General features: G+C 34.9%; 1 protein-coding gene across 15 annotated transcripts in view; it reads left to right on the top strand.

Annotated features, from left to right (window-relative positions):
* PAM (peptidylglycine alpha-amidating monooxygenase) overlaps window positions 1–13,563 on the top strand; it is a 274,509-nt gene that overhangs the window by 202,991 nt on the left and 57,955 nt on the right. For all 15 annotated transcript variants that reach the window (XM_037011902.2, XM_037011900.2, XM_037011915.2 and 12 more), the window contains 5 exons: window positions 7,196–7,244; window positions 8,727–8,794; window positions 9,735–9,815; window positions 10,105–10,181; window positions 10,544–10,647. In XM_037011902.2, coding sequence (XP_036867797.1) covers window positions 7,196–7,244; window positions 8,727–8,794; window positions 9,735–9,815; window positions 10,105–10,181; window positions 10,544–10,647 — 379 coding nt within the window. The remainder of the gene's footprint in view (window positions 1–7,195; window positions 7,245–8,726; window positions 8,795–9,734; window positions 9,816–10,104; window positions 10,182–10,543; window positions 10,648–13,563) is intronic.

The raw sequence follows: 13,563 nt of genomic DNA, 5'->3' as shown, positions 1-13,563 counted from the left end.
ATCTGTCCCATTAATTTAATGTCGTTAATTTAAAACAAAGAGCCATAAAGATCAAGCCAGTTTAATAGTCAAGCAGTTGCTAGAATATCTATGTACATCTATTACTGCAAAATTATTGGTCTGTACAAAGATACCCTTGATTGGTTTTCATCTGAAGACAGGGATGAAGTCTGGCAGGTGGCCTTTAAATTTTGTTCCAAGCACTCTGGGAGGATGGAAGGCTGTGATACAGCTTATCATTTGTTACAGATTTTCTAAAACCCATTTTTATTATTAAAGACGTTACTTCTTTGTTTTATTCACAAAACTTGGCAATGGTTTCAAGGCATGCTTTTTCAGTGCTTCCGTAAGGCTGTGGTTGGGATAGCAGATAATGGGTTTGCTTTATCCTCTACCTTTACCTTCCTAGGAGAGTGCAGTGAATTGAAATCCACTCTAGGACTGTCTTTCTGAAGGACTTTTCCAATTAGTGGGATGTAGTTTATAACAATTCATTGGTTCCCTCAGGATCGATGGTTAACCTGTTTTTTTTATTGAAGCAGGAAACAACCGGGACAAGATGAGCTCATGAAACGTAGAGGGCTATCTCCAGAGGGAAAGATCAGGAGAGACCAATAGACTTCTAAGGACCTAAGATGTAATAGGTTATTATCATGCATTATTCCACATACTTTACTACTTAGCTATGAATCCAAGCAGGAACTACAAGCTATTATTAGAAAAGCAAGCTAAATAGTTTGGAAGGGATAACCTCATATTCCATGCATTCAGCTCCCATTAAGAGAAATGAACTTCCTGCTTAAGTGGGTGTCCTTAAGTACCACTGGTTACTTACCCATGCTTGCCTAATTCCTTTATCTTAGCTTCAGGATATTTCAGAGAGAAAATGCCTTGGAAATCTCTAAGAAATAGAACTCCTTTTTAAAGTAGATAATTTTTACTAAGTAAAATTATCTTTGGTGAATTTGTTTTGATACCTCAGTGTGTCACCAGTTACCTGAATTATTTTGGCCAACACTCTATTTCTGTAGCATCTTCTTCCCTATCCATAAAATGTGAGAGTTGAATTCCATCATCTCCACGGTCCTCTTCAACTTCGAAATTTTATGAGTCTGTATATTTGAAAAAAATACCTTGCTGTGGTCATACATCTCTGTCTAAGTAGAGGAGAACAATTTCTCAAAAAAGGCAAGCTGAGACCCTTGTGGAGTGGTCATCCAGTTTTCATCTCGCTCAAGATTAGATTCTGATTGAATGCTATTTTCAAGTCTCATCCAGTGTCTGGAAATACTTGTTTCAGGCTACTCATCAGGAAGTCTTACCACTCAACCCCAGTACCGCAGTATTCTCCTGTGCTGTGATGTGCTTCTCCTTGGCATTAGTAGACTTTGCTATTTTATGTTTCTTTTAAAAAATGATTCTTTTAACTTTCCCACAACTAATGGGTTCACCATTACAAAAGCTTGAAGTTGATGCATATGACATTAGAATGGAATATACCTCCCAATGTCATCGGATACCTGTCTAGTGAATGAAATTTCATCTCCATATCTTGAAATCCATATCTTGGGCCAGGTTGTAATTATGCCTCACTGAAAGAACAGCAATCATGAAAGTTCCTTTAACAGAGCTGTCTTGGGTTCAGTGTTCTATAAATACAGGATATTAACAGTTAACAGTCAAGTACTCACCAGTGTACCTTGGAGAGACTGTGAACGGGCCTATAGCCCAATCCAGTGAAGGAAAGAGTGATTTATTTTAGAATAAGAAACTAAAATAAGATAAATGAGCTACCTGGAGAGAAGAGCGGTCGGTATTTTTGCATGGTGATAGTTATACAGGGTAAGTGGATAAATATAGATTAAAAGAACAATTTTAATATTAATATAAAAAAGGCTTCATTATCTTTTTTACAAACCTAAGATCCTGTTGAATTAACTTTTTCTAACTCAGAACTGTAAAAGAAGCAGATTGTCTTGGATCTGGTCAAGGGGAGATTTATTATTAAAAATCGAAGAAAGATCTTGAAAGCATCATCAATTTCTCTGTGGTCCTGTGGTCCCTAATCCAAAAGTTTCATTTTAGGCAGAAAATAGTGTTTATATCTTACTAAAATTTCTTTATTTCACTGAAGGTTCTGTTCTATATCTTCCTAGTTAGACTCTTCTGTATCAGCATTTCTATTCCCATTTTGAAAATATCTATGTGCAATATCTTTTACATACCATTTCAATTCTAATTCTTTTTTTTTTTAACTATCTCTTTACTCATTCAATATTCCCATGTTCCTTTCCCCTTTCTTTTATTCCTGTCTTATTAGTTGGAGAAATTTGATATACTTCTGTTTCCTCAATTAAAGAAATTCCAGACTATGGCTGAAAATTTATTTCTTAAAAGTAAAATATTCACATGCTGAAATGTTTTGGAATCTACCAATAAAAAGAATAATGATAGTAATGACTAGTATTTATCATATTTTTCTTATGCTCCAAGTAGAGTGCTACATTCTTCACATGAATGGTCCCATTTGTAGACTGGAGTTTCTTAGTGGTATCAATAGTGATCACAAGTACTAATGTACACAGTGTTAAATAGATGACCTTCTAGCTCCTACTCATTTTAAACAAAGGAACTCAGTGAGCACCTACCTGAACACTGATAATGATCTTACAAGGCATATGGTCAAATACTGCGTGTGATAAAATACACAGATTGATTCCAAACTTTCCACTCCACAAATTCTTACATATTGTACATTTGAAATAAACAGTAGTTATATTGAGGTATAAATCAGGGGAATCGTTTGCTTCCTAGGCTTTCATTTAGAGATATTCAATCTTATAATTTCAGGCCATTTTACTTATTTGGCTCATTACTGTCCCCGTCTTTTTTTAAGCTGTGGAATTCCATTTCTCTGATCTTTTGCCCTGCATTAACTTTTCCATCTATTTCCTCTCCTCTCTCCTATTTACTTACATTCTAGTCACAGAAACAGTCTTTCAGACCAGCTTTTTCAGCCAGCATATGATTTTTGATATTCCAAGTTCATTTTCTATACATTCCTTAACTATATCAGTTCTGATTTTTTCATTCTGTGTGATAAAATATTAGCAGAAGCACTGATGTGTTTCTTAATGATAATAAACCTTTTAAGTGTCATCCATTTTTATGATGATGCATGTCAGAGACGGATTCCATATATAGCCTAGTGAATTGAAATGAATTAATTCTTATGAGGTTTCGTATCTTGTGGCTGAAGCACTGTGTTACAATAGAAGGGCAGACAAAGTCAGAGCACACTTGGAAATCATCAGTAAAATATGCAAAACAGCTGAAGTTTCCAAGTCCAGCAGAAGTAAGATCAGTGTAGAGATTGTGGAAATAGTAATGCATCACCTTATCAAGGATCACATTGGAGTTAGAATGTCATGATCTTCACACTAAACACAAGGCTGAAAAATGCTTCTCTCCAAAGCTGCTGTAGGAATAGCTGTGGATCCAGGAGCCCTCAGATCCCCAGAGCACCTTGTTTGTGGGAGTTCAAGTCGCTTCCACTGGGATTTCTCCCTGTGGGTATAAGCAGGCACCTGGACTCTTCAGATCAAACTGTAGAAAGTTGTACTAGAAGAGACCGCAGTCATTTATAGTAATAAAATTTGAATTTGAAATAATATATGAATAGCAATTGACTCTAATAATGTCTATAATGTATATAAATAGACTTTATGAGTATTTTCCTTGAGATAACTTCTAGAATTTTGATCAGCTCACGTACCATTGTTAAAATGTGTATTTATCCTTCACTAAATAACACAATTTCTTAAAGTCACACAGTTAGAATTGTAATTCTAACACCCCATGGTTACGTAATGATGGTAATCTGAAGTGTAATTTAGAGCATCATATCTACATCCTCACACATACATGCCTTCCCTTGCCACAGCATAATTTTCTAGAAATACCTCATTTCTTGCTGATTTAATGGATCAAATTGACCTAAAAAATTGTATATAAAAAAATTCCTTCAGTCATGACTCTGAAACTCTATCTGCTGTGGTTTTTAAGTGTATGTTTTCACTAATTTTCTTTCTGTAGATTTTGATTTCTGGAGCTTTTTGGAAAACAGGCAGTATTTTTGCTCTAGATATTTGTATTTTCACCAGCCATCCACCCTACAACATTTATACTCTAAGAAAATTTAGTCTCTGAAATCCAGTTTTCCTAAAGTCACTACAATATGTAAGTCAAAAGTTCAGTGTAATTTTCTCCAGAATATATTGACCATCTCCTGTTACTACTTGCGTTTTTAGCCTTCTTTTTATTACTGGGTGATATTCTTGACTTTCCAATAGAATATGTCATGTAGTTGAAAAACATGTGGATTCAAAAGAGAAGCGGATACTATGTCTTTGCAAGGGAGCAAGTGGTGAGACTATGGCTCACTTCAAAACTAGAGAGGGAAGCAAATAGACAACAATTACATGGCAATGGCAATTATTTAAGTTGGAGAAAACTTTGATAAGTGTGGTTATAAAATGTGTTCAAATTAAAACTTTTTTACTTTGTTTTCATGCTTTTCTTTGAGTAAAAAGCCACTCAATTCAAATAGGTCTAATAAAGAACATTATCTAGCAGGAAGAAGTAGTTACTGATGGGAGCTGGCATGTTAGCATCAACAACATGCCACCTACTCTTAGGGAGAGTGACACATTTTAGCTTTAAAGACAGACTTGTTTAATAGTTCCTGAAAACCTAAATTTATTTATTGATTTCTCCCATTTAATTTTTCTTAAGTCATGGTGAAGAGTATTAGCCAAGTTAGGTATCAAAAATGTGATCACTTGATTATTTTTGTGTAAAGATGTAATACCAAGAGAGAATTCTCATTACACATTGGCCCTTTTGCTTGGATAGACTTTATCCTGGGAAAAAAAACCTCTCTCCTGGTATTATTAATTAAGCTAAAAAATTACAAAACCTGACATACAGTAATTAGCCCATAATTTGTAAGTGCCTGGTACTGTGCTAGGTGGACACCTTATATGATCCTGCCACTCCATTGCTTAAAATCTTCCAATGGCTTCTTTGCAAACAGAGGAAACCCAGACTCTTCACATTCTCTGCATGACCTGGGCAATCTCCAGCCTCTTGGCCACTCCATCCTTCCTGGACCTGGATAAAACATCTACCCACTATCACATTATCCTGTTAAGTTCACTGTGTGACATTATCTTGTTTATATGTTTGATATTTTGTTTGTTTGTCCCTAATTCCTCCTACCCTGTTTCCCTATGTCTCCACTCCCATTACAACTTAAACACCATGAGAGCAGGAAACCTGAATATATTGTTTTTCCTATAGTTATAGAACAGTTATAGCACAGTTATAGAACAGTGCTTCAATATAGGCTACTGCTCAATAAATATTAACTGAATGAATGGATGATTATAATTTCTCAAAACAACCTTGTGGGATAGGTATGATGTTTTTTATATCCATGAGAAATGTTTCCTGAAATCAACTAAGCTAATTAGGTGAGTGTCTGGAGTTTAGAAATCATTTGGTATAAATGAATGGTATACTTTCCACCATTCTTTTTTTAATCAGTGGAGAAATTTGCATAATTCTGGGTAAAATCATTGGCTAATTATTTTGAGAGTAGCACAGACTAATGTATTTACTAATCTTATGCAGTACATTTAGGAAACCTTTTTCTCAAAAAGAAAAATATTTTTAAATGAACTAAAGACAATACTCAATCATCCTTTATAAATTTAAAAGCGTAGGCAAAAATTGAGATAAACCTGTAGTTATTTTTGTTTTGTATTTTTATTATATTTTATTATATTTTCTCATTATCTCTTTAAAACTCACTTGGAATTTTCAAAAAAAGAACTCACTGAAATTATGAAAATAGCAACTCACTGAAATTGATTTAGGAGATTGGATAGCAGTCCCTTTGTAACATGACAAAAAAGAAACAAAAAATCCCAACTTGAATATAAAGTGCTTATAATTGAATTTATTTGCTATATTTGTTAAGATCAAGCTTAATGCTATACAGTAAAAATTTCTTTTGTGTTTTATTATCAAAGTATTAACAATGATTTGTTACACTCTCTAAACTTTATGGTAAATCAAATGCGTATCTTGTTAGTTAAGTTTCCTGTTATCATATATTTCTATGTGAAGCTACCTTTGATTTTCTCATGAGAATTATATCTGAAAGAAAAAAATTCCTTTTAAAAAAGTATTCCATCTGTTGTTATTTATTAGTACACTTCTTTCTTCTAGTGTAAATCTATCAGTCTTGTTCACACACACATGCAAAATCATTTATATTAAAATAAACTCTCAAAATTAAGATATAAAGTTTACAGTTTCTTAGAATAAAATATGAAGTAGAAATAGTATGTACAGTAATAGAAGTAATGAGTAAGTATGAGTTTCTATTCATGGCCTCTGTGGTGAGAGACCAGCAAGCTCACCAGAGAAAAGAATTTGAATAGGTAACTTAAATTTTTACCTTATTTCTACTTGGGAAGGCACAGGAAGAAGGGAGAGGGTTTGTTAAGAGGCCTCTGAAATGCATCCTTGGCAAAGATGGTGAGCTACCCAAAGGCTTTCCACTCAAGTGAGGATGTAAGAAGAATGAGCATCAGATTTCTATTTAGAAGGTGGGGATGGTGTGAGGCTTAGAAACTAAACAAGATGATTCCTAGAAATAAATTAGAGACCAATCAGACTCTAGATGTGGTAATGCCTGGAAAGCCCAAATTATGAACTACTTCAGTTCTTGACAAATAGAAAGGCAAGTTTGGAACCCCATGGAACAAACCATTTAGTTCACCAAGTTTTCTGGATGTTTCAACAACACAGGTAATGCATAGAGAGTAACAACACCTTTCTTATGCCTTGTATCTGGTATGTCTGCAGGAAAGTGGAAACTGGTCACTTTGATGTGTCAGGAGAAAACCATAGCTGCTTGAGGCGATGGTTTTGTAGTTTCTGGTGTGATACATTAGAGATTAAATTAAACCATCAATATGAAAGTGCTCTGGAAACTATAAAGCACCAAGCAAACCATACAGTTTTTTCGCATTATTGAGTTAGATCACTTAAAATGTAGTAGTTTGAAATCTGCTTTTCACGTTTTCGTATTTTAGATGTGTATTTTGTGTGTGTGTGTTTTCAGATAATCACAAGGACTGTTCTGGTGTGTCCTTACACCTCACACGCCTGCCGTAAGTACTCCCGGTCATTTTAACTGAGTAACAACTTTACAGTCTTTGAGAACTTTAAAGTGGGAAATATACTCTATTAGTTATCTATTGCTCTACCATGAATCACCCTAAACCTCGTGGTTTATAACAACAAGTGTTCATTATCTGAGTTCCTGTGGCTCAGGGTCTGGCACAGCTTTGCTGGTTTCTGGCTCGTGGCCTCACATGGAGGCTGCTGCCAAAATCTGGGCCAGGGTCTCAGCCATCGGGAGGCTCCACCGGGGAGGAGCCGCTTGCAAGGTCACTCACACGGCTCTTCACAGGTTCAGTGCCTTGCTGGTGGTGGCTGGAGGAATCCGTCCTGCCTCACTAAATGGGCCCAAAACAGGGCGGGCCGCGACAGGGCCGCTGGCTTCCATCGCAGCCAGCAAGGGGGAACCCAGAGGGCGGGCATCAGGGAAGCCAGTCTTGTAGCGGAGTCTCAGAAGTTACTAAATAACATATATAAGTCTGACAGGTGAAGAAAAGAGCTGCCACAAATCTTCATACTCTGACTGTATGAGAAAAAAATAAGTTTTGCCATTTTCTCTTAGAAATAACATATTACTAGGTCCAGATATAGGTCAAGCCCACACTCAAGGGAAGAGGATTAGACGAGGGCATGAACGTCACAGCTAGGAATTTTTAGTCATGTTTTTCCAGAGAAACAGAACCAGTAGAATGCGGGTGTGTGTGTGTTTGTGTATATATGCATGTAGTGTATGTTGTGTATATATGTATATAGTATATATATACATATATATATGTGTGTGTGTATATATATATATATATAGAGAGAGAGAGACAGAGAGACAGAGAGACAGAGTGAGAGAGAGAGAGAGAGACGGAGAAAGGGAGGGAGACGGGTGGGAGACCTGGGGATGGGGAGAGAGGGAAGTAGAGGGAGAGAAGGAGGGAGAGTGATTACTTTAAGGAATTGGCTCACAAGATTATGGGGGCTGCAAGTCTGAAGTGTGCAAAGCAGGCGGGCAGCCTGAAAATTCTGGCAAGATTCAGTGTCGCCATCTTGGGTCCAAAAACAGTCTGGAGGCAAAATTGCCTCCTCTTCGTGGGACCTCAGTCTTTTCTGTTGAGACCTACCCACATTGTGGACAGTAATCTGCTTTACTCGAAATCAATGATTTAAATATTAATCATGTCTAAAAAATAGCTTCACAGCAATATCCAGACTGGTGTTTGACAAACAGCTGGGCACTGTCACCTAGACAAGTTGATACACACAATTAACCACCACAGGGACCTTAAAATGTGTATTTAGCCCTTTGCCCAACAAAATTAGTTCTTCGTTAAGAAAAATATATATTCACCCTTTTTTTTCCATTTTGTCTTGTTTTGTTTTTTACATGAATAATATTTTGTAGACCAGTGCATTGAAATATATCTTATTTCTCCAAGGCAATTAGTTTTGACTTACAAATAATAAAACATTGCTGTTTTTTGCAGGCAGCCTTTAATTGCTGGCATGTACCTTATGATGTCTGTTGACACTGTTATACCAGCAGGAGAGAAAGGTGAGTAATGATCTTTTTCAGTATTTACTGTTACCTCATTACCTAACCTATAGGAATGGATTTACAGTGTATTTTTTATGAACTTTTGAAGTAACCAATATGTTTGAATCCATGGAAAATAAACCAATTTCTTGTTATCCTTGGATTTAAAATAGATTTTTGTGTTATTTCAGGCTAGCAGTTTGTTTTTTTTCCATTCTGTTAATGAAATTCTAGGAATTGAGGCCCATGGGTAGATAGGGTTATATAAGTTAAAGGATGGAACTTGAGTATTTTACAAATCAATCATGCATTCTTTAGATGCCAAAGACAAGCTTCAGAACATTGTCATAAACTACTGCAGAGAGTATCAGGTTCAGAATCAAGAAGCTAGCAATTAACACCAAGTCAGCATTTGAACTTAGATATATTGGGCGTATTTCTCCATTTGTAAAATGGAGATAATAACAGCTGATTCTCCTGAACTCACCAGAATCCATTGTAATAAGTATAATGTTATTTTTCAATGTATCTGATCCTCAAAAAAATTAAATATTATTCACTTTTTTTCCCATTAACTTTAAAAGGTTCTTTTAAAATTAATGACAAGTATGGTCTCACTGTTACTGAACCAATTTTTAAGCTTTTCCAACTGCATCAATTTCATGATAAAGGTAACAGATTAAGTCTATGTTTTCACTGACGGTATTTTGACTTGGCCCTAGTCATTTGGTTTATGAATGAAATAAAGTGTGAGGGCAGGGGGTTCTTGACTTAGTGAAGAGGCTGCCACATAGTGAGTGTTTAATGTCTGCTGAGTACGTGGGTGTGTATTTACTACACAAGAAAACCCCCAGGTGTGTAGCGTCTTGTGAATACCCTGTGTGTGCTTTTACACAAGAATAATGTTATTTTCCAGTTGGAGAGTGACTTTTTTTTCCTGCGTTTTCATTTCTCACAGTGGTGAATTCTGACATTTCATGCCATTATAAAAAGTATCCAATGCATGTCTTCGCCTATAGAGTTCACACTCACCATTTGGGTAAGAACTTTAAACTACATGTTAAATTATAAATATTTACCACTGTGCTTGCTAATGCTGTAAATGTAAATGTAAGTTATATTTGACTCAAGTCTTTTCAATGAAAGAGATTTTATGAAGCACGTTGAAATTCTGTATGTTTCTTCATCATACTGTTTTTCTTTAAAATACACAGCATTTTGGGTTCTGAAAATATTTAGATTTTATTTTGAAATAGAAAAAGTAAACAATGCCTATTTTTTTAAAATACCTTATTTAATCATATGATTATAATGTGTGTTCATTACAGGTAAGGTAGTTAGCGGATACAGAGTAAGAAATGGACAGTGGACACTGATTGGACGCCAGAGCCCCCAGCTGCCACAGGTTTGTGGAATCTAGTTTAATTTTAAGAGAGAAAAATGTTGATCAGCAGATAGTAATTTTTAAAACCCTCTTGGAACCCTCATGAATGTCACCAGAATCTTTACTGCATATCTAAGCTGTGTGTAACCTCCTTTTTTGTAACTTCCAACTTTGTGATGTTCTTATTTCACTTAATATTTCTAAACATGGCGGTAAAGTACATGTGTGTGTGTGTGTGTGTGTGTGTGTGTGTGTGTGTGTGTGTGTGTGTGTGCACGCACGCGCACATCCTCTCTACCAGGGTTCTCCAAGCCTTGTGTTATTAAAGTAGTTCTGGCTTTTATTGGTAATTTTATGAGTCACTATGTTCATCTTCTTGGCAGGCTTTCTACCCTGTGGAACATCCAGTAGATATTAGTTTTGGTGACATATTGGCAGCAAGATGTGTATTCACTGGTGAAGGAAGGACAGAAGCCACACACATTGGGTATGATTCCATAAATACCACTATTTAAAAAGATTTTATTGAGGCAAAGCATGATTATAGATGACAGTTATCATTGTGAATGAACTGCATACATTTTTTTGCTATCATGAGCAATTACAACAAACTATAGTATTTTATCATTTTAGAACTGATTGATTAGGTGAACTCCAGCCATGAGCTTATTTTTTTCATGCTTCTTTTCCTGCTTATTCAAAACTTTCAATATCAGACCTCTACATATTATAGTTACAAGAGTATATATTGATTCCTCAGCCTCATCTTAATAAAGAAAAATATAATGATTATGAGTTTTTTTCTTCAGTCCTTTTGCCCTATATTCAAATTTAGGCAAATCTATAGCTCCTATATTTTGTGGTGCCCATTAATTACTCAGAACCATAATTATTTCTGCCTGATAGAACTTCCATGTGTTCAAAGTTTTCCAGGTGTTTAGTCTACCCGTGAGAATAATAATATGGAGCACTTTTCCAAAGGACAGTGTTGGATTTTTAAATAATTTCTAAAATACCGAGCCTTCTTAACATAAGTATATTTTATAACATGAAGTAAAATTTTCTACGCACTATGACTCTCTCAAAAGAAAGATTCACCTAAATTAAAAGTGAAAGATAAAGTCTCTTATCATGTTTTTTATTAGAGAAGAACCAAGGAGCCTCCTTTCCATGTTAAACTAGGTTATAAAATATTTACTAGTGCTGCCTAGAAGCTGCAGTTTTAAACCATTTATCTTCTGGTCAAAGAGAAGTTACACAAAGTAAGCTTCTGAAAATATGCATTAGAGACACTGAAGGTGATTCTTATGATGACAACATGAGCTGTTGTTTGTCAGCGGACAGGGAAAATGTACTGATGCAGGTAAAAGAAAAAGGTTTTTGAGTTGATGGAACAGGATTTTTTTATGTCATTCTAAAAGGGTTTTATATTAATAAGCATCAATTTTAAGGCTCAAGATAGAATAAATGGAAGAAAATTATCAATTTATATTAAACAAGGACAGAAATTGATTTTATATTTTGGTTTGTATTTATATTTGCTTTTGGATAAATTTGGGAGAGGCTTGGGGAAAACAATAAAATTACTGAGTTACATGAAATGGCCAAGGTAAGAAAAGGATTAACAAACTATATGTAATTAGATTTGAAGGACAGAGTCTGACAATTCACTTCTTAATGATCTTTAAATACACGAAGTAATATGAATGACCAGGTATTGATCAACTGTTCTCCATTTTATGTTACTATAGAACCTCTTAACTTTACTTAAATGCCATTGGCTATTTTATTAACTTTGAAATAGATGAACAAATAGTAAAAAATTCATTTCAGTACTTTCTGTGTTTTAATTTACAAGTTCAAGTGGAATCAGTAGACTCTTTTGCTCAGAGGTCCCTTTGTAATTTGGGAGGGCTTGTAACGTTGGCCAGATTCCGTCCTTCAGGTGCTATCTGTGAGGCAATGTCAACCATGGAAATTAGTGAATTGTTATAGTAGTAGGATGAGGATAAAGTGATCTCTGGAAGCCTCTTTCAATTCTATTAGTCCAGAATGATTCTGGTCTTTTAAAAAATGTGCATTTTGCTTTAAAATAATACCCTAAAATGACTACACCAGTCTATCTTTTTGTAAATCTCATGTGGGTTAAAAGAAATGCCATTTTGTAATACAAATAAAATAGAAATAAAGTAATTGGGTGAGTCCATATTCTGAATATTTAATTTACACTAAAGAAGCAATTTTTTTCTGGTAGAATAGTAAACATTTTCTAGTAGAATAAGTTTATATATGAGTAAAAATCCTCATAATAATGCAGAGCATCCTATATGCTTTTAATATGCTTTTTAGCTTTAGGAAGGTAAAAACAGCAATGCATCTGTTGTGTAAAATAATGGACACCACTTCCATATGGTATTACAGAATCACAGTTGAGAATCTAACCAGTAAAAAAAAGAAAACAGAATTTTATGATGTCTGTTCTATGGTACTCTGTAAATCTCTTGTCCCTCTTCTCCTGACCCACTGAACCCCTGATCCACATATACTAACACGCACTCCCACTGGTGCAGGTCTGAGCTCTGAGCATGAAGCTGACTTAGTTACAAATTCCACTTATCCAAAGGTCGTGTGGGGCCCCTAGATGCCCTCAATGCACTGGAAGGACTAACATCTTCAAATTCTTAACCTTCTTGTTTGGCAACCACCTGGAAATGAGGTTTTACAGGAAAATTGTATCATTAATGGCCTAGCGGGAAGATTTTCAGCTAATTCTTCTAACCAATTGAAGCTTAGGTCTGTGTTAGGTTAAAAATTTTAGAATTGGAGAAAACTTTGCTTGGCTAGAACAATCATAACTAATAAAAATGATAAAAAGCACTTAAAAAAATAGGGACTGATTTTCCCATACCAGGGACATCTCAAAATACAACTGTTAGGTGGACTTAAAACAAGACATATTAATAAATTTATTGAGTGGTAGCATTTTTTATCCAGATATGTTTTCTTTTTAAATAATAAAATGAATAAAATATCTTAGACGAAGTTGTACCAATGTATGCACTAACAACAAAGTACTAATTTATATATAAAGCAGCAATATTTTGTGCCTGACTGCATTACACATTTTTATTCAATGACACACATATTAATTAATTTCTAATGTTTAGTCAAGTTTAAACAAGAAAAAATAATTCAGTTAGCCAATTAAAGCTAATTAAGTCAGCTGATTAGCCTAAAAATTATATGCTAAAATTTTTAATTAATTCTTGAGAATTGGTGGATAATGTTTATCTACTTGGTCAGTTTTGTTTTTTGTTCCTATTTTCCATTTGGAAGTAGCTACTGTACATATGAGGATGTCTAATGCATATTCGTGGATACCAGCACAGCACTTAAATTAGCA

Source organism: Manis javanica, chromosome 1 (genome assembly GCF_040802235.1).
Source record: "Manis javanica isolate MJ-LG chromosome 1, MJ_LKY, whole genome shotgun sequence".
Taxonomy (NCBI): Eukaryota; Metazoa; Chordata; class Mammalia; order Pholidota; family Manidae; genus Manis; species Manis javanica.
The sequence above is the reverse complement of the archived record's forward strand: the minus strand, read 5'-3'. Positions and strand labels throughout refer to the sequence as shown.